Raw genomic sequence first — 25,451 nt, forward strand, 5'->3', positions numbered from 1 at the left:
AATGGGCCGTCAGCATTTGGTCTTCTCGGTCCAATCTAATAATTGCTAAAAGCGGATAAAAAGAGTGAACTATTAGTGATATTACTAATTACTGAATAACTAATCAAGCTAAGTGTTCCCTGAAAACGCTCCCAGAGTGAGTATGATAAATTAATAGTAATCCATGCTGGAAAGTTTGTGCATATGTTGTGTACATTGAGTGTGTGTTTGTGTACATCGTCCGTGTGTGTATGTAAAAGTGATAAACCTAAGGTCTTGAACTATCTCTTTGGGGATGTAGCGACCTGATGAATTGAAGTGAATATGTGATTTGATAAATATTCTGTCAGAGGGCCTGAGTCTGAACAGAGGGAAAAGACTGGAAAATATTCATTCATATTCATATTTTAGCAAACAAATTTACTTAATTTTTCAAAACAATGACAAAAACTATCAATTTATTCACAGGACTCACTTCTTTTGAATTTATTGGTTTAAGGACGAAAGAAACACAGACAATGTGACACGTTTTTATGATCATACTATAAGCATGACATTTACGTCCTTCAACCATCATTAGTGCGACTGTGAATTCAGCGACTTCCTGTTATGTTACTGCATTGTTTAGTACCTGTCAGATTCATGTATATGAGTTCAGTTGTCTAATTATACAACTACTTATTGGAGAAACCACAAGGAGAAACAGGAAAGATGCAAACACAAAGAGCAGACGCATTCACTTAAAAACCCTGCATATGCACATGTATAGGCACATAAACTTGTTACACTGAAAAACACACATGCAGGCACATGCTGCAAAAGCCATGACACAAGCATAAACATATGCACACACACACACACACACACACAGGTATAGCATGATAAATAAGTGCTGTTCCTCCTTATTAGCCCCAGTAGTATTCTAGGTAAGAACAAATACTCCCAGCCTGATTAACACGTTGTAATTAACCTACAACCCTGTGTGTGTGTGTGTGTGTGTGTGTGTGTGTGTGTGTGAGAGAGAGAAAGTGAAAGAGGGAAAGAGAGAGTGATTTTGTGGCTTACTGTACTCATTTGTGCCTGGCATTTAGGACGGAAGAGCTGTACCAGTAAATCTTGCAGGATTGAAATTAAATAAAGAGAGGGGGACAGAGAGCAGAAGAAGAGATGGAGGGAGAAGAAAGACAGAGAATTACTGCAAGAAGAGTACTTTCTTTCCCTCATCGCTCTCACCAAAAGGCCAAGTGACAATTTGAACAATTACCTGGAGCCATTACCTCCATCTGAACCTGGCTGGTTGAGAAAAGACAGACCTATGAGCGAGTGACTGGGTTTAAGTGTGTGTGTGAAAGTGAAAGAGTGAGGGACAGTGAGGGGGACAAGATGAAGACTGACAGTGACTGACAAAATGATGTATGAGGAAGAGGAGAGAGAACAAAAGAGAGAGAATTCCTTTATTTACAGTAGTCATGGCGTCATTCACCACTTTAACATTCACGTGGTAATTACAGAACAGAAGTTTGAAAAAAAAGAGAGAAGATGTGAAGCACTAAAGAGTATTGAGCAGACAGCGAGATGAGAGAGAAAAACAGTAAAGGAAGATTTTTGATACTTAATGACTGGACTAAAACAATGTAATTTATTCATCTCCACTGTGAATACTCCTTTTATCTCCCAAACAAAACATATCTGTTGAAAAAACTGATGTCTTGCTGGATATAAGATAATCACTCAATTGTAGTATCAACATGATAGTGAAATTCTGTGTAGTATAAATTCCTATACATTTCTTCAGCATACAGTTTACATAAGTAACAAAATAAAACATTGTAGCTTTCTTACTGCTTTTAATTCGGATGGTAAGCCTACATTAAAACATTAAAACACACGTGGAGGTCTGAGCAGGAAGGATCTAACTGCTATCAGCCATGAGGTCTCCCTTCAGTAGCAAATTTAAACAGGGGAAAATTACTGTCTGATCAATGATCAATCTCAGAACCCATCGGTTATCGGTCTGGTGTCACTGTTTACAGTGTAATTAGCAATGTTAAATGCTATATGCACTGTCATGATGCTTTATAAACAGATAAATGCATATACCTGCAGATGAAAAAAAGCTAATATAAAGCTAAATTGTTGTGGGTTCTGAGAATGCATTGTGGCCAATATGTTCAGCCTCTTCTGCTCTCCATACCGACTGTTGACTGGCATGCAACCGAAGCCTGCACAAACGTGATTGGTCAATCCCACCTGGATCACAAACGGACTACTGATGCAAATCAGACCCCTTCTAATACCAAAATTCTAACCCATTGCCTTCAGATTCTGCATTTATACGCAGATAACTCTTTAAAAGATTACTATCTGATGCTGAACATCAAAATAGGCCCATCACGCCAATGACCACAAAAAGTCCACAAGGTTCTCCAAAAGTTACAGGGACTGGAATTCCTAAAACTTTCCAGTAAAGAGGTTGATTGTGACAGAGTCACCACAGTTGATTATGGAAGCTGATAAGATCCTGTTTAAAGCTGAAGCTGTCAAATGGCCAGCAGATGGTGACTCAAACCCTCCGTCTTTCTTTAGAAAAGTCAAATAATTTTTTCCCACATAATGTTAACCAATTTAACATAACTTAATTTGTGTTTTTGTGTCATTCTGTTAATAATTGCTATGTAAAGAGGATAGGCTTATAGAGGGGTATGTCTAAACTATGTATGCCTTGACTTGGAGATCTCTCTGCAGCTTTGTAGCACAGCCATGGTGAATGCTGCTTACCTCACAAGACTAACTGCACAACATGTTAACACAGTGCAGTAGGAACTTATATGATCCATCAGCTTCTATTTCAAAACAAACTTTAACCATGCTACATCTTTTTGAGGAGCATTTGATGAAAAAAAAAAAAAATAGTGACACAGCTAATATAATAGCTTCCTCCATTTTGGATCTCCTCTGTTGCCTCAAGGATGAGCTAATTCACGTGTCAAAGTTCACCAGTGTTGAACTCTATGTGAAAAATCTGCTATGTGGGACGAACGGTCAGCCCATTATATTACAGAGCTGTAATGGTTTGAGTTTCGGTCAACAGTGATAGCCATTTAACACAACACTGTGTAGATTACTAACCAGCACAAAGCCATGTGACATTAGTTTTAATTCAAGACAGAACTAAGGCTACTTTAAGCTGATCAAAGCTGTATTATGTGTAAAATGAGACAGCAGAGAAACCTGAGGAGCTAGCATGACCTGTAATAAAGAGAGTCCACAGCAGGTGTGGTTGAGGTAACATATATGCATGCCATCATGCAGGCACACCAACATATAAAACACCCAGACGCAACACAGTCTGGACAGGCCTACTGTGTAACTGACACCCAGTAATATTTCTTATTGACAGCCACAGGACTGAAAGCGTGCAGTGAAAACAGAGCTAAGATGTAAGGAGTGGAAGGTGGGCTCAGAACAACATGATCTACATTCCTAAGCTTTGGATTACATTTCAACAGGGAAATGAAAGTAAATAGATTAGTGCTGGCAGTTTATATTTATTAGTGACAAGTGTATCAAGGTTTCTTTTCTGCTAAAACGTGTTTCATGTCACTCTAGGCTGCAAATCAGAACAGATTCAGGTCTTTTTTTGGTGGATCATCACATGACAGGTTTTAGGTTTTAAGCTCAGTAGGTGTGGTTGGGCTACATAACAGAATACAACCAGCATTTTGTTGTTACACTTTGTGGTAAATGTAATTGTGTATAGTCGTAAACATGTTAATTCACTGTTATTAGTACACAGGGGACTTTGCTTTCTGTTCCTCCCAATGCAGCCCTTCCATCTCCCTTCCAACAGCATCAACTACTACGACTACTTTTCAGCCTAAGCAAGGTGAAGGCAGGAGACTGGCCACCTCTGAGAAACAATCACATTCCCCAAAAGAACTGAGCCTTGCAAACAGGTTGTTCTTCGGGGAATACAGTGTGGATAAAATAGGATGTTTGTCCAGTGAGCAATCTCAGGAGAAGAGAGCTCACCACTCAAGAGTCCAATCAGGTGTGGAGTCTTTAACCAGTGAACCTGGGGGATTTACTGTGTCCAACCATCCACAGGGACTATATAATGGTAACACTATCATAGCAAGTAATCAAAACTGCATCTATGTGTAACTGGAGGTACAGTAAAGGAGTGGGAGAGAAGAACAGAGGAGTATTTGGTGTTTTCCTTCCACAGAGTGGACAGAAAAACATTCGGGGATGATAACTATGTTACATAGCTGTCTCCTACCTCCTATCAGATACAAAAGTGGGAACTCAAAGAAAGGGTCGAGGAAGGAATAGGAAGGAAAATAAATACATGGACAGAGTGGTGTTAGAGACAGAAATATGAATAGATATGGAGTAAGCCACTAGTTCCACAGTAAATGAGGCAACAGAAGATGCAGGAAAAAATAAATATTGGCTTCAAAGGAGAGAGAATGGACAACACAGATCAAGGGTTTAACATCAGACCCTGAGGTAAAAGTTACAAAGCAAATGTAGAGGCTGGAAAGAATAGAAGAAGACAATTGATTAGAGAGAACTGTCTTGATAGAAGGAGTAAAGGAAAATAGAGTAGCCAGAGGGTTGGGAATTTGGAAGCATTTACGAAATTGCAGTTGTTGTAGAGAAGAGAAAAAAGCATGAGATATGATAAACCAAAGAAAGGTAGGTTTGTGATTCAATAATAACTAATTTTGTGTTGACTTGACGTTAGACATGGACCCCAAATTATTAATTTTGACACCACTTGGACCAAAGAAAGAAAGGAAAAGAGGGGAAATGGAAAAGTGGGATGAGCAGAGGTATGGAAGGAGGGGAGGAGGGGGACGAAGAAGCAGAGAAGGAAAAAGGAGAAAGGAGCAAGTGTTTGCCCTCTGACCTTTTGAGAAGAGGAGAAACAGGATGAAAAGAGAGGAAAAGAAATGGAGAGAGTCATCCATCTTTGTTAGAGAAGTTTGATGTGATAAAGCATGTCTGGATTAGAAAGAACATGAAGACACCACAGGCGACACTCACCCCTGACCTTTAAACACATACACCATGACACACAGAAACACACTGCTGGCACATGTCAGAACTTCACTTGTGGCAAAAAAGGATAAAAAGTTCCTTCTTACTTGTTTTATTATATATTATATATATTATTTGTACTGATACTTGATTCACTTTTCGTTTGGTTCATATAAAACTGATGTATTCACACTTTTTTTAATGAAATTTTTGTATGAATTATATATAATAAACAGGGACAGTAATTCAAGCCACACTTAAGTACATGTTGTACAATAAACCAATACAATTACAATTCACCGCTAGTTTTTATCTGACTTCGGGAAGTACCTTTTATTTATTCTCAATGGCCTTCACAGACTCAGAGGGAGAAATTTAGTAATTCCAATGAGAAATACATTTGTAGGTAGTAAAACATTAAGACTATACAACAACTTGCTATGGTCTGAGCATTACCAGCAGTGGCGTCCTGAAAGGCCATGGGGTCATTAAAATCAAAGTGTTTATCCCCTTGGGAGTACTAATGTACTTAGCAGTTTTCATGATGATCCGCCTATTAGATTACAATAGCACAGAGTAAAGCTCATAGTGTCCATGAGGATCCATCACACTAAATCAATATCTTACAAATGCTGGTGAACCTCTTAGAACACAACCGAAAAGCTGACCATAAGACATGAAAGAAAATTCATGCAAATCCTTTTTCCATTTACACATCTTAGAAATTATTATCTTATTAATGTTAATAAAAAGGCACTATACTTTGCATTACTTAAGTAAGCCAATATGACAATCTTTTTGTACTGCTAAGCAACTGAAACCCGTAGATGGTGCTGTCCGTGCTATGCAATTATTCTGACACGTTTCTCACATTTAGAGTCTTTCTTGACACTGGAGAAAAGTTTATAGGATTGATGGTTTAAGGGTTTGCTCTCTGGGGAGAATGAATGTGCACAGTAAATTTCATTGCAATGTTTAAATTAGATTCTTTAGTTATTACTGCCCCAGTGGTACCTTTGCCCAATGCTGAAGCTTGACAAAAGCTGAATGGGTCAGAGCAATCATTAAAAGTCTTCCTCTGAGGGACGTGCATGATGTCCTCCCCATTCTTAAAGGACAACTTCGGTATTTTTCAACCTGTGCTCTATTTCCCCATGTGTATGTGTGCGTATGATTCATGGGTACCACTCGTTCTAAAATTGGTTCAGTATTGAGCCACGGAACGAGCTAAAACAGTAATGGGGGCAAATGCGTCCCGTATAAAAGTGCTTTTTTTCGCCACTGACTGGTTCAGATCGCCAGTGTTATCTCTGTAGATAGCATATTGTAGCGGCCCTGGGGCAGTGGTGAGTGTGAATGAGTGGAGTCAGCTGTCAGTGTTGGAGCAGAGAGGCGGAGGGCGTCCCCGCTCGGTATTGTAAATGAGTATGTGTGTGTGAAGTGTGTGTTTTTTCGCCACTGACTGGTTCAGATCACCAGTGTTATCTCTGTAAATAGCATGCTAGCCTTTCCCTTACCTCTGGGCTGTGTGATGTCACGAGCTTTGCTCCACTGTGTCTGTAGCTCTCTCTACTCGTGGGACAGCCGTTTTCTTGAGGAAGAGGTGTTTCAGGATGGATGTCTTCTCTTCTTCGGCTGGCAGTAGTCATCTTGGGAGAAGTGAGCACTGCAGACCCGATGGTCTGCAAGGCGCAGTGTCTGGAGAGGAGTGTTAGCATCCATTTGTAGCACAACTAGCTACAACTTAAGCATCTCGCCGTCCGACAAAGGCAGCCTGTGAAAGCTGTAACTCACGGGGTGTTGCGCGACATCCTGTTCTTGTGTTCGGGAAAAAGGCCCGTTTATTTGAGCACTCCAAAAACTCCGGTAACACTCCAGGGGGTAGCACGTAAAAGACTCCTTCCTCTGACTCTTCTAGAGTAACACACACTTCATACACACATAATCATTTACAATACCAAGCAGGGACGCCATCCGCCTCTCTGCTCCAACACTGACTGACAGCTGACTCCACTCATTCACACTCACCACTGCCCCAGGGCCGCTACAATATGCTATCTACAGAGATAACACTGGCAATCTGGACCGGTCAGTGGCGAAAAAAAGCACTTTTATGTTGGACGCATTTGCCCCCATTACTGTTTTAGCTCGTTCCGTGGCTCAATACTGAACCAATTTTAGAACGAGTGGTACCCATGAATCATACGCACACATACACATGGGGAAATAGAGCGCAGGTTGAAAAATACCGAAGTTGTCCTTTAAGTGAGGTCATTGTGTTGCTACTGGGGCAAAAAATAGTAAAACATATTAAAAGGAAACAATTAAAAATGAATGTATTGTGCGTGAGCATAATTTTTTTTAAAAAAATTTTTTCAGCAATGTCTACTACATACATTTAGAAATGAAAGCTGGCTTCCTGAGCAGTACATTTATTATATTGTCAAAAAAATGTTTGTGTGTCCATTTGGCTCTCACCATCGCAACTGTGTACTTGACCACATGGGGAGACCATTTTTATGTGTTGCTCTTCCTCTTTGTGAATGTTATGTGCGCAAGATGTGTGTACAGTATGGTGTGTTTCAAACTGCATGTGTCTGTGTGTCTTTTTTTTGTCAAAGTGCCTCAGGGTCTTACCATCCCCGTGGTGTCCTCATGGAGGGAGGGTTCGGTCTCTGTCGGCTGGGGGCTGAGGGCTGAGTCGCTGCTGCTTCTCACCAACAGGGGGGTGTCTGTAGAAAACACAAGGACACAAACACATCTCATATGTGCAGGTAGCCTTGAATGTTGTGTTTTTTAATTGAGGCCTACAAGACAAATAAATCACACAAAATATAAAATACTTGCCTGAGAATATTTTGCATCAAAACTACTCATACCGACAGCAATGTAAAATTTTCAGTTGCAACACTTGTTCAATACAAGATTCACATAGATTCACGCCAGCTCATTCTTACAAAAAATACACCACTTTGAGGTCCATCTGGGGATGCAAGCACTGTATCTGATGAGGCAGAGGACCAACTACAAGAATCCTATTGACCCTGAGCAGCGTGTGGCAATCTGTCTAAGGTAAGATGCTGTATAGCACAAGGTACTGTAAGTTGTGCAGTTGAGTTTTTCTTTAAGCAAAATGTTGTGAATGAATTTGAGTTTCCTCTGGTAAACAGTTCCGCAGTGTATATGTCTATGTCTTTTGATGGAAAGGTAAGAATGGAACAAGTGGACCTTGTATGAGCTGTCTTTTTCAAGGTTGAAGGTTGAATGAAGTAAGAAGGTAAAGGGAAGCAGTACAGTTCGCCTTCTAAGTTTGGACTACGGAGCATCTGTGTTGTTATTCCACAGAATGTGATTGGCCGATGTTTTTATTTGCAGTGAGAAAGCTCAGAAAAATCAACCTTGGTTAAAAAAAGACTACAAAGCCTTTTTCAACACATAATTTTTGTGCTTTATGTGAAAGTACTCAAGACAAAAACAACAGTTCAAAAAAAATATAAGATGAAAAGAAAACGCCCCCAGTGTGTAAGGCATTTCACTACAGCCTTACAGATGTAGTTTTATAGCTGGGACGAGTTGAAAAAGATTGTTTTAACTGAAGAAAAACAATCTGAATGTGAGTCTTGAATGACCTACAAGAATTGTAGGGGGCTTTCACATCAGGGACCCTGGCCCTTATCTGAGTACACTTGACCCTTAAGTCCAATTCGTTTGAATTGTGTGAATCCTGTGTACTGTACCCGGGCAAGGTACACCAATCCGTGCCTGAGTTCACTTGAAAAGGAGTATGGTTCATGTGTACTCCAGTGAGGTACACATAAGGTGTGAGTACTGACTGTACCATAACATAGAAGTTGGCAGCCATTAAACACAACTAAAACGAGTTTTTAACCAGTTATGAAACAGTTTAATTTTATGACTGATTACCCAGATCCGGCTTCACTGCTGCCTTCAACCTGCAGTTTGAGCTATGGCAGGAGGCAGAGTGTTGCGCACCAGACAGCAGCAACTCCTCCTCCAGCTAGGAGCTTACTTCTTCACCTCACTGCTACACCAGTCCCTGCTGATGACGGCCCCCATGGCAGCAGTTTCCATCTCTAGCGTTCTTTTCTACACTGTAGCGCAACAAAATAATGTCACGTAGGGTGATGACGCAAGGGTATGCGGGTAAAGAACAACATTACTAATGTGAAAGCTGAGCAGTGGGTCAACCGTACCCAATATGAACATGGCCTTAACCCCCAGTTCTAAAAAACTTTTTGTTTTCTTTCTTTTTAGTTTTAATCTACATTAGATATGCTGTATTTCTTCAAGCTGTGCTCTTTTCCCCTCCAGCTTGCTCTGTTAAAAACCAGCGCAACCTGGCTCTCTGTCAGTCCATTATGACACAGTGTGACTACTTCCTATCATATTGTTAATGGAACAAGAGATATTACGGAGAGGGAAAAAGCACCAAGAGAGACAAAGAATAATGCAAAAATAGTGAAAATTGAGAAAGTGCATTTGTACGGCTTCATAATCTACAGCTAGTCTTTCTGACACATGCACAATACACGTGTACACACACTCATAAAACGGCCTTAAAACTGCTCATTTTTGATGGAGTCATAGTTCAGCGAAATTCATGTCTAATAATAATCTTTTAGATGACAAGATACAGACCTTAAGCTAGTCATGGCACACTACAGAGAGGTGCTTGTGCGTGTTTTTTTCTGAGTGTCAAAGCATAATAAGGAAGAAAGAGTAAGGAGACATGAGTATTTTTACTTTGTTAGGTTGACAAAATGAATTTCCTCTCTACAATGCAATGTGCCGGTGACATCAGTCCAAGTCAAAGTGTGTTTTCCAAACAAAAAACACAACATCCCAACAATCAGTGTAAGCTCTAGTAAGTCCTCAAAAACTCTCCAGCTAATTCAGAATGCAGCAGCACGTGTACTAACAGGAACTAAGAAACAAGAGCATATTTCTCCTGCTTTAGCTTCTCTGCGCTGGCTCCCTGTAAAATCCAGAATTGAATTTAAAATCCTACTGTTAACTTATAAAGCTCTAAATGGTCAAGCTCCGTCATATCTTAGAGAGCTCATAGTGCCATATTATCCCACCAGAACACTGCGCTCTGAGAACGCAGGGTTACTCGTGGTCCCTAAAGTCTCCAAAAGTAGATCAGGAGCTAGAGCCTTCAGCTATCAGGCTCCTCTCCTGTGGAATCATCTTCCAGTTACGGTCCGGGAGGCAGACACCGTCTCCATGTTTAAGACTAGACTTAAGACTTTCCTCTTTGATAAAGCTTATAGTTAGGGCTGGCTCAGGCTTGCCCTGTACCAGCCCCTAGTTAGGCTGACTTAGGCCTAGTCTGCCGGAGGACCCCCCTATAATACACCAGGCACTTTCTCTCCTTCTCTGGCTCTCTCTCTCTCTCTCTCTCTCTCTCTCCTATTCTATTACTGCATCTTGCTAACTCGGCCATTCTGGATGTCACTAACTCGGCTTCTTCTCCGGAGCCTTTGAGCTCCACTGTCTCTCAGATTAACTCATATCGCAGCGGTGCCTGAACAGCATGACGTGTGTGGTTGTGCTGCTGCCGTGGTCCTGCCAGATGCCTCCTCCTGCTGCTGCTGCCATCATTAGTCATTAGTCATACTTCTACTGTTATTATACACATATGACTATTGTCACACATGTATACTGCCAGATATTAATACATACTTTCAACATATTGTACCACAGTAGCCAGAACTATAACTATAATATTATTACTTTCAATAATGTTGTTGTAAGCTACTGTCATTACCTGCATCTCTCTCTCTCTCTCTCTCTCTCTCATTGTGTCATACGGATTACTGTTAATTTATTATGCTGATCTGTTCTGTACGACATCTATTGCACGTCCGTCTGTCCTGGAAGAGGGATCCCTCCTCAGTTGCTCTTCCTGAGGTTTCTACCGTTTTTTCCCCGTTAAAGGGGTTTTTTTGGGGAGTTTTTCCTTATCCGCTGCGAGGGTCATAAGGACAGAGGGATGTCGTATGCTGTAAAGCCCTGTGAGGCAAATTGTGATTTGTGATATTGGGCTTTATAAATAAAATTGATTGATTGATTGATAAATTAATGGGCAGGCTTTTTGAGAATGCAATGCTTCCCAAAAAATTAGTTAAAGGTATACTATGCAGAAATTGTCAGCTACTGTTTGTAAACAGTATCACTTGAGAATATGACAGTGAAAACCAACTCCAGCTTTGTCCGCTTGGCATTTAACTCCGCTACTTTGCATTTTTTCAGCAGTGTGTCCACGATTTTTGTAGCTTCCTCTTGCATGCATTCTGGTTAGGGTCTGGTGCCTGGTCGCAACATTTTGGAAACTCAACTCCGGGGTTTTTTCGGACCTAACTGTATTGCGGAGTTTTGCACAGCGGCGACTGGATCTTTGCTCTCAAACCACAAAAAAAATGTGATGGCACAACAGTCTCCTTCAGTACATTATTCTATGCTTTCTTTTGATTTTCACATTGGCTAGTCATCCTGTTTAATTTGTCTTCTGATTAAATCGGAACAGCTGAAACAAGTTGTAGGAAGCCTCCGCAAGTAATTGGTTGCTGGCAGACACTCTGTGCTGCAATAAAATGGTTAATCAGCAGTGCCGTGCACTGTAGAGCCGATGCGCTGCTGGTTCTGCCGGCCTGAATAGAATATAATGTCTATAGCCTTACTGTTGTGTACAGCATTTATACGGGTCGACCCGTAACCCGCGGGACCCGCAAATGGACCTGCGAGTCGGGCAGCAGTGATCGTCTCTTAAATCGGTCTGTAAATGATATTTTGACATTAATATTATAATCTATTAATCTATAATCTATTACTGTCATGGCATCCGAAGGTACTGATGCGTTGAGCAGGTGACAGTCCGCGGTCGTTTTCAAAACACACTTGTGTCACGCACTCCAAAAGAAACTTGTTGAAACTTTAAACAATAATTTATTGTACAAAATGGGGGAAACAAACGTTGACAAAAACGGTTTCATAATTCATATTAAATTCAAAAGATAATGAAAAAACAGCTACAAGTTAAAGGGAATAGTGATAAAGTGGTAAAACTTGGCATTGATCCACAGCCTCAGACGGATGCGCTCAAGCGTGCCATGCGCACAAGCTCAGTTGGTAGGCTATACTATATTTTCACATTTTTAACAATGCAATTTAAAAGTTTTGATTTTTATTGATAACCTACATTTACCAACAACAAAAAACTACATTTAGCACAAAAAAATATGTAAAAAAAAATAAATAAATAAAATTAAATTAAAAAAAAAAAAAAAAAAATATTGAATACCAAATTTTCATAATGAATACCTACCCATAGAAACAAATATTCGAATATCCGAATATTTGGGTACAGCCCTAGAAGCTACATGGGGCTTCTGCATGTCCAAGTATCCTCGGTTAGTTAAATAACCATCTCCATGGAAACTCAGGTACATTTATCATTTTTATCTTGTTAAAAAAAATAAAATAAAGGGCAATAGAGTGGTGTGACTAGTGGGCGGCGGATATTTAGTAGAGAGATAAAAGTCAAAAGAAAATAGAAACAATGAGGAAGAAAGCACGAACCTAAAATATTCACCATGGTAATGAAACATAATGGTTTCATTACTACTTCTCTACATCATCCAAACTCATCAGCCAGCACAGCCCGAGACACTTATGTGTATATATATGTCCATGTCTTCTGATTACATACTGCCGCAGAAAGTTCATTCAGAAAGTTCATTCCTGAATGTTGTTTTTGGAGATGTACATGTGCAGCACTCCATGTGTTCATTATGCCTGTAAGGAGCAGCTCTGAAAGCCTGAGTGTGTGAGAAGTTAATGTATGATCCCTTCCTTTATATCCCTTCAGTGAACACACTGGTGTTCATGCGTCCAAATGGCTAATAAGTGTCTGGTTTGCAGATCTCTGTGTGCATGTAAGTAACATATGATAGTGTCTCCTTCTTCACATCTCATCAGCCCACTGCATAAAATTATCATTTAAGAGAAGCTGATGGATGAAGCACACCACACTTTTGCCTTTGCTTCTGCTGGAGCTTGAAGAAACAGTGAAATGGTGAGAAAAGTCAACACTGTAGAAAGCTACCCGAATAAATAACATTTATTGCTGGAGGTATTATTACGTTCTGTGTGTCGCACTGCCGACCCTCAAATCTACCACCCCCATTCATAGGGCCCATCAATCCATATATACATTAAGAACGTTGTCATGTTAGCCTGTATGGGTCCACTGGGAATAAAATGAGAAAGGTGGTGGTGAGGGTGGAGGGAACCTCTGAATGAGTGGACTACTCAGAACACATGCCAAATGATATTTGCAGGGTCATATATTGATTGTCACAAAATGGACCCTTGGTGCTCTTAAGCCTGGCTGGGGGGTATGGATTACATCAAACTCCTAATCAATTTATCTCTTCAAACAAAGACAACGAAAGTTGGATAAAAGGATCGAGGACAAAGGACATAAAAATGAGAAACAGATGGAAAAAACAGATAAAGAAATGAAGGGAATGAAGTGCGATACAAAGATGTGGATATGTCAAGGTGAAATTACAGTGATTGAAATGAATGAAGATTAAAGAACACAAAAAATCTATAGGAAAAAAGGTAAGACAAAAAAAGCAGCCTTTAAATAAAATTTAATTCAGTGCTATTAAATGTTGCTTTGCTGTAACACCTTGCCAGTATTAGACTTAAGTAGGCCTGTTAAGACTCTAAACCAGCAATGCTCTAGTCAAAATGTCTCATTGTATGTGGGTAAATGCTGGCCATGTTCTATGGTGAATCAAGATAGATACCGATGGCCATCTAGGGAAAAACAGTGATACTATTCTGTCTATATGCCCATAGGTCATCCAACATCAGTTATATTTACCGGACTGGCCTTGCAAAATGCAAAGTTAAATTTTTTATCATCTAGAAATCCTCACTACCCTTTGTTTAGTTTTAATAAAATAAAATAGCTTAAATGTCTTTTCCTAGTTTTTAAGGCTGCATCAGTTCAGTTACACTGCACATATTTAAAGAGTGTTGTACGTTTAATAATCAACAAATGTTGCATAATTTTCTCAAAAAAGATGGGAAATATCTTCTTAAAGCAAATAAATAAAATATCTCATTGTTGTAGTAACGGTAGTAAAAGAACAGCTGTTACTAACATTAACGATGGTGTCAATCAACTAAAGTTTTCCAGTGAGTTGTGACAGTGTGACACTGAGCCAGCATGAACAATACAAAGACCCTTTAAAGGTCCACTGAGTAGGATTTAGTGGCATCTAGTGGTGAGGTTGCAGAGCTTTAACTTCTGCCATGTGCCATGCGTGTAAGAGAACTATGGTGGCAGAAGCGAAAATGCAAACATGGGGGACTCTTTGGGAGAGGACTCACTCCATATATGATATTAACAGCTTATTCTAAGGTAACGAAAACAAAATTATTCTTATTTTCAGGTGACAATTAACTAATGAAAACATAGCTCAGAATATTACTTATGTCAATGGATGCCCCTAAATCCTACACACTGGACCTTATACTAAAGCTGCCAAGTAGAATTCAGCCATCATTCATTTTATCATTTCACAACTTCACTTTTCCTACTCTGACATGTCACAATGTGTTCTGTGAAAATGCTGATTTTGAACATTGTCAAAATAACTATGTACAACATTTGACACTTTTCTACAACCCCTTCATTACACTAGAGATTCTACTCATGATAAAAAGTAAAGCTACAACTACCGTTGAAGGAAAAACTGTATGGTATTCCCTATCAATTCTAATGCTGATTATGTCAACACTAAACATTTGAGCAATGAGTGGTGCTCATCAACACTGCTATACCTGTTTTTGACTCTGTTTGAGTCTTTGATGGAGATTAAAAAGTGAAACATCATGTGAGCTAGTTAATAGTGATAGAAAAGAGGTAAAGAGAGCAAGAGAAAAAGACATTAGAAGCAAAAACACTGAGCTAAAGACTTACAGAGACTTGTACAGTATAGACAGTAAAAACGAAACAAGTGGTTAGAGTCAGGGGCAAAACATTACACTGTTAGAGAGGCCTAAATCTGACCTTCTCACACTGACAGTGATAGTTTCCAGAGTTCCGTTACCTCTAATCTACCGTGACAGTCACACATTTCTACTAATCTCTGCTGACAGGCGACCATACAGAAACAGACTAAACTTCCTGTCTTAACAGTGTCTGGATCATACAGCTAAGGCCCCTTCACTCAGGAAGGTCATACAAGATCAAATGTCAATTCTGTCAAATCTAGCAGTATAGATGCAAGATACATATTTTTTTTCTATATTAATACATAGTATGTGGAATTAATATCTACTGCAAGGGGAAGATGAAAGTAGGAATATTACTGTAATAATATACTCCTGCTACAAGCTGCAGCCCACTGGTGGGCCTCAAAGCACCATCTTACTGACCACAGAGGTACTGCCAAATGGTTAGATTTCATTAAAAATCAATTGTTTTGATAATTTATAAAACTAGTTATTTTCATATATGATCATGCTCAAGAATTCACACAAATTAAAATAAAATGAAAATGCATAATTTCAGAGACCAGTTACATTTAAACGTCACCACACCAATCAAGGCACATCATCAGGTAGACAAACATGTTTTGCCAACCCTGCACATGGTGAGGACATACGGCCCTTAATACATAACATTTGGATTCATAATTTATTTTGGTCATTACAACTTGCAATGACATAACACATATTTAGAGCCCAGTTTTGTTTTGTTTTTCACTATTTTTAGTCATGCTGTGTTTTGTTTTTCCATCATTTATTTGGAAAAGTGGTCTTTGGAAATTTGCTAAATAGCAGAAGTGGGCCTTGTGTTACAAAAGGTTGAGAAACCCTGATCTATTGTACAAAACTATGTTATAACTGAAATTCACTGTGGGAGTTAGTCATCTGTGGGTCAGCCCATAACCCAGGGGTTAGGTGGTTTGGGCAAGCTTGTTTAAGAAAAATATTGCAGGTTTCGGACAGGTGGGTTACTAAGTATCCAAGCAGAAGTTCCGAGTAAGTTATTAGTAACTTACAAAACATTGTGCTGTAGTCAACTTTCCACTTTATCGTGAGTGCTGCTGCGTTCAGCGCCCCCGATATCCCATTTCTGACCAGGAAAATATGTTGTAGTCTGAGATATTTAAATCTCTCTGGTCATAATGTCTGGTAACATATTCCCTTTGAGAAATCGTAAGCCTAATACAGTGTCCTAACAGCAAGCAAGCATGTCTGGATTTAAATATGCACTTCAGTTTAATCATGTAAACAAACCACAAAAGAGATCGGCTATGCGCCCAAGATCATACTTAAGACTTAACCCCCTAAAAGATGTGTGAGTACTTTATATTGTGATATTTACTGAAAATTACAACACATTCTCACTCCGACCTTGTTACATATTGACGTTTTGGTCATGGAATTTCCACGTCCACATATGATGTGCAAGGTACCCTGGGTGCGTTGGTTGTTGATGTTCTGGGACACCGTGTCTAGTTCTCTTCTTTCTAGATACAGTTCAATTTTCACAGGAAATGTAACGTTTAAAGTAAAAGTAAATGCACTACATTGGTACAACACTGCGAATTGATGTTCTTTTGCCTTCAACAACAAACAAACATGGTTGGGTATGGTCAACAAAACAAGTGGGTAGGTTTAAGCAACAAAAACACGTGGGTTGGTTTAGGATAAAAGAACAGGGATTGGCTGTAGAATCTTACGGGACGCAAACACCGCTCTCTCTGGTGAAAGCTGGTGTTTGTTGGACCTATCCAATCAATATATTGCAATATATGTTATTGCAATACTCAGCCTATCGCAAAACTTTTAAAATTGCAAAAATATTGTATTGTGACAAAAGAATCATTGTATCATATCGTAGGGCCTCTGGTAATTCCCATCCCTCAGAGACTGGCTCTCTTAACAGGCCGAGTTAGTGTAAGTTTTAAATAACCCTAACATGCACATCACTAGTGGGAGTCCTTGAGCTCAAACAACTGCTAGACGTCCTTAAAGCTCAAATTCAACAGTCTCATCAAAAACAACAAGTGGAAAGTAATGAAACTTGCTAATGGAAATGAAACTTACAAAAGATGGATAGCATTATCACACATCATTTGGCATATTAATGACATTTTGAAAACAACCTTGACAGATTATGTTTAAATGTCAAGCCTTGAAATGGATGCCTGGTACAGACTGTGCAACAAAGCATACATAGAGTCTACAATTCACAACTAAAGGAAGTTGAATCCATGATTAGCTGACAGCAGGAGGGAACTGGAAGTAATGCATAGGCTTCGGCGAACTGTAGGTACACACAATCCATCACCCACATGGTTTGTTATGTTAAGGCAAAATTACATTTGGACAAGTTACTGTGACAGCTCTAAGCCCTCTCACACTCGCATCTACAGTACCTCTACTGAACAGGCACTTGACTTGACATAAGACAGAAAGAGATGATGGAAGGGAGGGAAAGAGGGACCAGGACAGAGAGGAACAAAGGAAGAGAGGTAAAGAGAGGGAGACGTAGAAAAAGAAAGGTCATTCAGATTGGTCTATCCCAATGAACAGAAAGCAGACACAGACATCAGAGTTGGTTCTGCTGCCTGACATTACGCATACACTTCCTGTCTTTTCTTTTCTCTGCTTCTCTTCATTTGATTCTCTTTCATCCTCATCTCATTCTGCATCTAAGAGACAGTGCTGCCAACGTTTCAGCTGTCCTCATCTTGTTTTCAGCATTGTCCTGCAGAACATGCCCATCATATCCTGACCTTTATCTGCACTGTAATTCAAAGTTAACATCATTGCTGTTGTCTACAAAAACATATACAGTACGTCTCTACTCTGAAACTAAATGTAATATTCTGTACCTAATAAGCCAATATGTGATGTCAAATCATACTTTATTATTAGTTTCATTTTAGCCAACTATCCATCTCTCACTACTTAACTACCATCCTTCACCTACGTGACCTAGCAGTCAATCTCCACATCAAATTTCCGCCCCACTGAAGCTGTTTCTTGTCTAACATCAGTAGTGACATTGACCTGTTTATGCACTGACCTACAGGTTACATCTAAAAGGTAAAATCAGGGACTCCCCAAAGTACTTTTATTCCTTTCTAAACTCAGAGCAGTCCTTTGAAACAGCATTTAGACCATGTGTTACTAAACCTTGAAATGACCCAGAAGCAGAGTAGGGATTTCTGTTACAACTTCGCCTACATCCAAAATGCATTAGTGTGAAAAAAGTCAGAAGAGTATAAAGACCAACTTTGACGTTTTTACCATACAAATGTTGCTGGAGATTTGACTTCTTGATTAAAGCGTCCCAGCCTTGTTAACGACAGGGAAAGCACTGGAAATACTTGGAGTATTTAGTGTTTAAGAGCCAGCACAGGCAAAAGACACAGCAGTTGCGACTGCCAGCAAAAACATGGACTGGCTTGTCTTCATAAGCACAATACTTTGTCTAATTTGGAAGAGATTTTGTGATGAGCTGGCAAATGCTAGAGCCTGACTGATGTTAAAGTTATTGCTCATCTTCTAGAGAGCAGAGAGCTACCACAATATTACTTTGAGCACAGTACTGTGGCTAGGATGAATATAGTTTATACCACATGGTACAAGATGTGACAACTACCTGACTTGTACAATCTGTAAAATTCACAAATAGCGATCTAAGGTATTCACAAGTCGACTGCATTACGTGCTCAATCATGTTTTACATCTAAAAGTAAAATATATGTAAAGCAGTGAAGATGAGTCACCAAATAGGGTTGGGCAGCTGGACAGCTATATCTCCGCAGTTAGCTGAGCACACTGCCGGTTGGTTTTTGGGGTGATATTTTTGGGCAATTTTTGTTGTTTTATTTTGCTAATTTAATAGTCTGCCTCCAAAGAACGAGTGAGAGATGCCGCTTTGCAGGCAGAGCAATGGCTGAGAGAGATAGTGAGGAAAAACAGCATGTAGAGCCTGCATATTCTAACTTCTACCTCAGTGAATTAAGGGTTTATTTCAACCAAAGCGGAGTTGGCGATTATAAGTGCTGTAAGTGGAATGGCTAACCAAGCTGGTTTTGGTGACTTTTATTTTGTTTCTGCCAAGTTTGAAGTGTGTGTTTAACAATGAGTTAACTTAGTTTGGTGGAAGAATGCAACTTAAATTTAGAAGATATATGGCTGTTTTGGAGAGGGGGAGGGGCATATATATATATATATATATATATATATATATATATATATATATACACACACACACATATGGGCTTGTCGACAAAGAAGAGAAAACGCCACATGGTGGGGCACTACCAACATAAATATACAGTAAGTAAATGAAAAATGACTCACTGGACTTGAGGGCTGAGGAATTGACTTCAATCTCTCCTCCTGCGATTGGCTGGAAGACAGACAGCTCGGACTGGCAGAGGTCAGGGCTGGGGGCTAGGCTTGTGTTAGCCACACCCCTCTGCTGGGCTTCCTGTTCCTCATACACCGCCATCAGCTAGACAGAAAAGAAACCACACAAAATGTAGCTGTTAATTGTTTTATTTCTTCTACTCTTTTCATCCATTATGAACACAGTATTTGATCAGAGTGGAGCAGCAGGAATTCTGTTCAAAGAATTTTATATAACTCCACTCACAGTCACTCTAGGTTTTCTATTTGCAACTCCCTACTCGCTCTCCACTCACTGAAAATAAAGCCACTTCAATACACTCAATTCACTGCAATTCACCTACATTATAAAGTACAACACAAAGTAAAATTTAGAGGTGACACAAATGCATACAAAGTCAAGGGAAATATGCTAACAGAAGGCAATAGATTCAGATTAACCCTAAACGCAAAAGCAGTCAGACGTGTACTTTTTTTTTTTTTATAAAACTTGAGTAATATACAACAGATGTTTGATCACAGTTAGAAAATGCATATACAGGAGCTAAAGGAAAATCCTGAGATAAAAAGTTTCCAAGTAAAACTTTTCTGGCTTTTAGGGACCTTAAGAAAAACTACAATACACCCCGCTGGTCAAACCTTTCAAAAAAAGAAATCCACAACATTGTGTCATGTGTGGATTTGTTGGTACAGAGTTTCTGATTTACCTTGTGGATGAGGACGCTATAGAGGACGTCCAAGGAGCCCAGCATTCCTGCGACAGAGTGTGTGTCTACTGTTAAACAACTGCCTCCATTCGTGTCTCCCTTCTGCGTGTATGCGACGCCCTGCTAGCTCTAACTGTGTTATATAGTGGAATCCCCGTCTATTGAGTATTGCACTGAGTCTGCGTTTAGCCTAACATAGCACACAGCTTGTCAACACAGCGTTCTAGGGGCCTCCACGTAAAACCTGAATAGACGTGTGAGTGTGTATGTGTATCTATGTGTGCTTCGTGCCTATAGTGGCTAAGAGTAAAGAAAGAGGACTTTGCCAGTAAAGCCAGAGGCTTCCTGCTACACTGGAACCCACAAGTGTACAACATACGCTCTCACTGATTCAGACATATGCGCATATGCATGCATGCTACAAACAGGTACAAGTGTGCACACACATTCAGATATGAGTCACTGCATTGTGATTTGCTGGCTGGCTTTTCTGCACAAGAAAGCAAAAAAAAAAACAAAAAAAACAATGAAGCCAACATTATGAAAATGTAATTCTAAAGCCCAAAGTGATGCCAACATTTTTGACTAAAAGCTTACGCAGGTGCTGGTACAGAGGAGTCCAGCGAGGGTTTCGTTTTATTTCAAAGGTCAGACTGATGATTAAAGCAGATTTTCACTGGAAGTTTCTTTATTGGATTTTTGATAAATTAAGAACTGGAAAAGCACAGGAAAATAACTTTCTTTCTCACTCCTCCTCCTCAAAAAAATTAAAAATCTAGGGCACTTATGTCACTTCATGCCCCTGCAAGCTCTGTGGCACTTGTGTCAGGTGGAACTGAGTATTGAGGCACTTACAGAGTGCCCCAGAGATGACATTATTCTACAAGCCATAGCAGAAGTTAGCATCGTGCTGGTTCCTGTATCAAAAAGCCTACAGGATATAGGATTTTGGAATACTGCCAAAATAAGCTCTGTGGCAAACAAACATTCATGATGCTGGCACTAGGGTTGGGCGATATGTTAAAAATTTCCAACCGGCCAGCCCATCAACCGGCGGTTGCCGGCTTTGCGAGCCCACTCATGTCCAACATGGCACAGAAATATCTGTGCATACCGGCAACAAGCACACCATCAGAGAGGGTGTTTAGCACAGCTGGTAACATTGTTAACCATATGCGCACTTTGCTTAAGCCAGATAAAGTTAACATGCTCGTTTTCCTCTCCAAAAACATGTAAAACACTGTGTTTTTGAGTTAAAGACAGCGCAAAGGGACTTTTTTATTTTATGTGATTTTTGCACTTTATTTTTCCATTGTTCTTCGTTTAGCCTATATTTATTATTATTTGTATTTATTTATTCAAGCAATAAGCCTACGAGAGGCTTTTGGAACAGCTATAACAGCTTAAGTTTTTTTTGCCACGTCTGCAACGGCATTATTATAAAGACAGCGCAAAGGGAGTGGACATCATTATTTTATGTGATTGTGTGATTTTTTCACTTTATTTTTCCAATGTCCTTCGTTTATATTTACTTATTTGTTATCATAAGCTACTGTTACTGTGTAACTTTTGTGGACCGACCAACTGTTTATTCTGTTTGAATAAATTTACCTGTGCCTTATCTGTGGTCTTTAATGTCAAAATTATTGAATTGAAATTTTCCTGAAACACACAGCCTATAGGCTATACTCTTATTCATTAAAAAAAAAAAATCACCTTGAGATCTTTGCTGAGTAGCTAATAAGCTGTAAAGACGGGCTGAAGACGACTGTCCGACACCGTTTTAAAAAGAGTCTGACGGCTGCAAAAGGATGCATTCACTTAAAAATCAGCAAACAGGTGGGAGATAGGGATAACACACCTGTCCTACTATAACGATCGGGGTGCACACCTGCACATCTTTTTTGATGTAGTTCTCAAATATGGTTTATGAATTAACGTTACGGCCGGGTTCCACCGGCTGCAAATGTAAGCGTCACGTCAAGCGTCTTGTTCACCGTTTGCTGAGCCATGATAGTTAAAGCATTTTCCACCTAAGTTATTACATATATTTGAGTTATCTACAAGTTTACTGTAGCCTACTGTTTGTCATCTACTCGCTTTCAAATGTCTGCCACGGACATTTACACAATGTCACGGATAAACATGGGTAAATGCATGAAAAAAAATCATCATATATCATCTCTGATAATGGTTTATTCATTTAAAAACATATTGTGCTCGTTTAGCAGACTATTTCACGTAGTTTTTATCTGCTGGAGGGTCGTGTAGGGGAGCGTAGCACGACAAAAATAGAAGAGCATCCTAAAATAGAGAGTTGTCACGCGGCAGACGGGGGTTGTCGCGCCCCTCCCGTTGCCGGTGGAGCCGCTGTAATTGATTAACAGGGGGGCGAGCTGCTACGGGGCGAGCTGCTACGGGACTCGCGCTGCAGACATGTCGCACTGCTGACGTGCCCGGTGGAACCCGGCCGTAACTTTCAGCCATCACTGTTGTGTGAAAGACTCGTCGGAAATCAATGTGAAGCTGCCAGTTCCAAAACGCACACACTTTGAATTGTGCTCTACATAGTAATTATGGACTATATGTACCGAGTTGAATTCTGTGGAGACAGACCATTAATTTAGCAAAATAAAATGACAAAAATCGCCCAAAAAAATCGCCAAAAATGAAACCAACCGTGATGGACTCAGCCAATCGGCGATTGGCGATATATTCGTCCAATCGCCCAAGCCTAGCTGGCACGTTTTGTTCAGCAAGATATTTTTTACACAATCTTCATAGTCGCATGACCTAGCTGTTATGCCGTGTTTGGTGCAGCTTGGTGTGATGACGTTCTGTAGTTTAATTTCTCCACTTGTTAGCAGCCGCCTTTTGTAAGACACATAGAAGCTTCAAAGTTCACGAATGGGGTATTTACAGATGTAATTTATATTGTAGAACAAAACGTTAAAGTCTCAAGCTTGTATTAACCACAGACCTTATTTCAGGCATCTAACGGAATACCCATTCAAAAAATCCATTTACTTTAAGTGCAAAAATGCTAACTCATTTCAGGGTTTTACGACTCATTCCTGGGGCACTCTGAACATTAGTACATCACTTTGGACCAAAGCATTTACTAAATTAATTCATGGAAGTGTAAAAGCTCCATAGTGATACTGGGGGCCAATGCACAATGGGTGAAGTGGTACCTCTTTTAGTTTGTCTCCACCATTGATAAGATTTGCCACTGCCACTGATCAATATCCACTATCTGCTGGGCTGACTGACACTGTTTTTTAATCATTGTTTTTGACATGGTTATATAAATATCACAGATTCCAGCAGGTGGGTCAAAAAGTGACAAGGCAGCATCCCAAATAAGCTGGCATGTTAATAACTTACAGAAACATTGCATGCAATAGTCTACCTTCCACCTTGTCTTCCCCTCTTCACCAGTCTCTCAGAAAAACACAGTTGTCATGAACAGGGAAATTAGCTACACAGACTAAAACAGTTTTTTGTATCAGGCTGAAAACATGTTTATTTCTGCTGTACAGCGCCTCAGAAGCAAACCTCAAGTGGCCATTCAAAGAACTGCAGTTTTTGGCACTTTTTAGCCCCAGAGGTTGCTGCTTGGCGCTGCATTGCTCAGTTCTCGTGTCTGTGTCCATTTTAATCTTTTTTGTTTGTTTGTTTTTTAAAGATATTTTTGGGGCATTTTTGCCTTTATAGATAGGACAGTTAAGCATGAAAGGGGGAGAGAGAGAGAGAGAGGGGTAATGACATGCAGCAAAGGGCCACAGGCTGGAATAGAACCCAGGCCGCTGCGGCAACAGCCTTGTACATGGGGCGCCTGCTCTATCCACTGACGCCCCGTCCATTTTAATCTTGACAACTGTTCTACTAATTATGCAACTGCACCCCAACAACAATATCATTGTCCATCGCAGTGGACATAGTCCTATGCCAATTTGGCCGCCATTGCCCAACCCTAACTGAGATATTACTTACTTGCGAAAGGACACAAGCATTTTTTAATCATGTATGTCTCTGTTCAGATATACGTACTGTATGTGCCCTCTCTTTCCAGCATGACCTTCCCAGACAGAGAGCAGAATAATATCAAGTTATACAATATCGCACCTTTCTTTTCCTCTCATCATCCATACCTCACCAACTATTCAGCACAACCGATGCCTCTCAGTCTCTCACACATTCATGTTATGTCACACCCTCCTTTTCCATCTAACACATATCTTTCTCATCGTCTAGCTCTATCTTCCCTCCTGTAACAAACATCTTCTGACATAGTTTTTGCTTTTCCTTCCAACTTGCTTGTTGTTTACTGTCTTCTCCTTTTCTCTACACTCCTCATCTCCTACCCCCTCTTCTGTCTCGGCGCTAAATTTACACCTTTCCAGCATCAGTGTAAAACTTCGGTTTTGTTATGTAACCACAGCGCTTTTAAATTGGTGATGATTAGTTAGCATTTGTCACTTTTTTGCCAAGCTGCTTCAGTGCAAACCTTTTGCAAGTATTGTCCAGCAGCTAGCCGCAGGGATGGCAAAAAAAAAGAGACAAGAAAAAGAGAGGTGGGAGGATGTAAAAAGTGAACATATTTAATAAGAAATACCTTACATTCTTATCCATCTGTCTGTTAAAGAGATTGGAGCAAGACTAATAGCTTCCAGATAAATACACACACACAGAGGGGTGGCAGAGATTCTTAAAAAAAGAACATCTAAAAGAATGACAGGAAGAAAAATGGGTAGACAAACCCAACAGAGCCTTGCTGAGTCTCTTAAAAAGCAGAGGTGGAAAGAAAGGAAAGACAGCCAGACGATGAGAGATTAGGACTCTGCTTCTGTTCTCTTCAACAGGGGACTCAAAGACCTGCCAAACAAAATGACACTGCATCCTGAGCATGAGAGGGAGAGAGGGGTGAGAGAGACTGGAAGGTGAGACTGCATACATCGAAAGCACAGAGAGAAAAAGAGAGCAATGGCCATAGAGGATGTGGGAGACAGCAGCTGAGAAAGAATTATAATGATAGTAATGAGGAGGACTGACAGATGTGCTGTGATGTAAAATCCTTTGAGATGTCAGAGAGTAGGAGCAAAAAGCAAACCTGAAGCTTGAGACTGTCTGAGAGTGTCATCGTGTCAAATGTGAGTGCAACGATGTGTCCATTTTCAGTACAATGAAGAGTTACATGCTGCCAACTCTGCCTCCATTCCTCTTACACTACAACCCCTT

At 40.0% G+C, this 25,451-nt stretch overlaps 1 protein-coding gene across 7 annotated transcripts in view; it reads right to left on the reverse strand.

Moving 5' to 3' along the window:
* LOC117251034 (partitioning defective 3 homolog B-like) overlaps positions 1-25,451 on the reverse strand; it is a 266,671-nt gene that overhangs the window by 191,269 nt on the left and 49,951 nt on the right. For 6 of the 7 annotated variants that reach the window (XM_033616998.2, XM_078174376.1, XM_033617001.2 and 3 more), the window contains exons 3-4: positions 19,456-19,609; positions 7,663-7,757 (exon numbers count right to left, since the gene is read on the reverse strand). In XM_033616998.2, coding sequence (XP_033472889.1) covers positions 7,663-7,757; positions 19,456-19,609 — 249 coding nt within the window. Of the gene's footprint in view, positions 1-7,662; positions 7,758-19,455; positions 19,610-20,210; positions 20,327-25,451 lie in introns of those variants that run through there. The other variant, XM_033617000.2, reaches the window with a different exon arrangement.

Source organism: Epinephelus lanceolatus, chromosome 14, assembly GCF_041903045.1.
Source record: "Epinephelus lanceolatus isolate andai-2023 chromosome 14, ASM4190304v1, whole genome shotgun sequence".
Lineage (NCBI taxonomy): Eukaryota > Metazoa > Chordata > Actinopteri > Perciformes > Serranidae > Epinephelus > Epinephelus lanceolatus.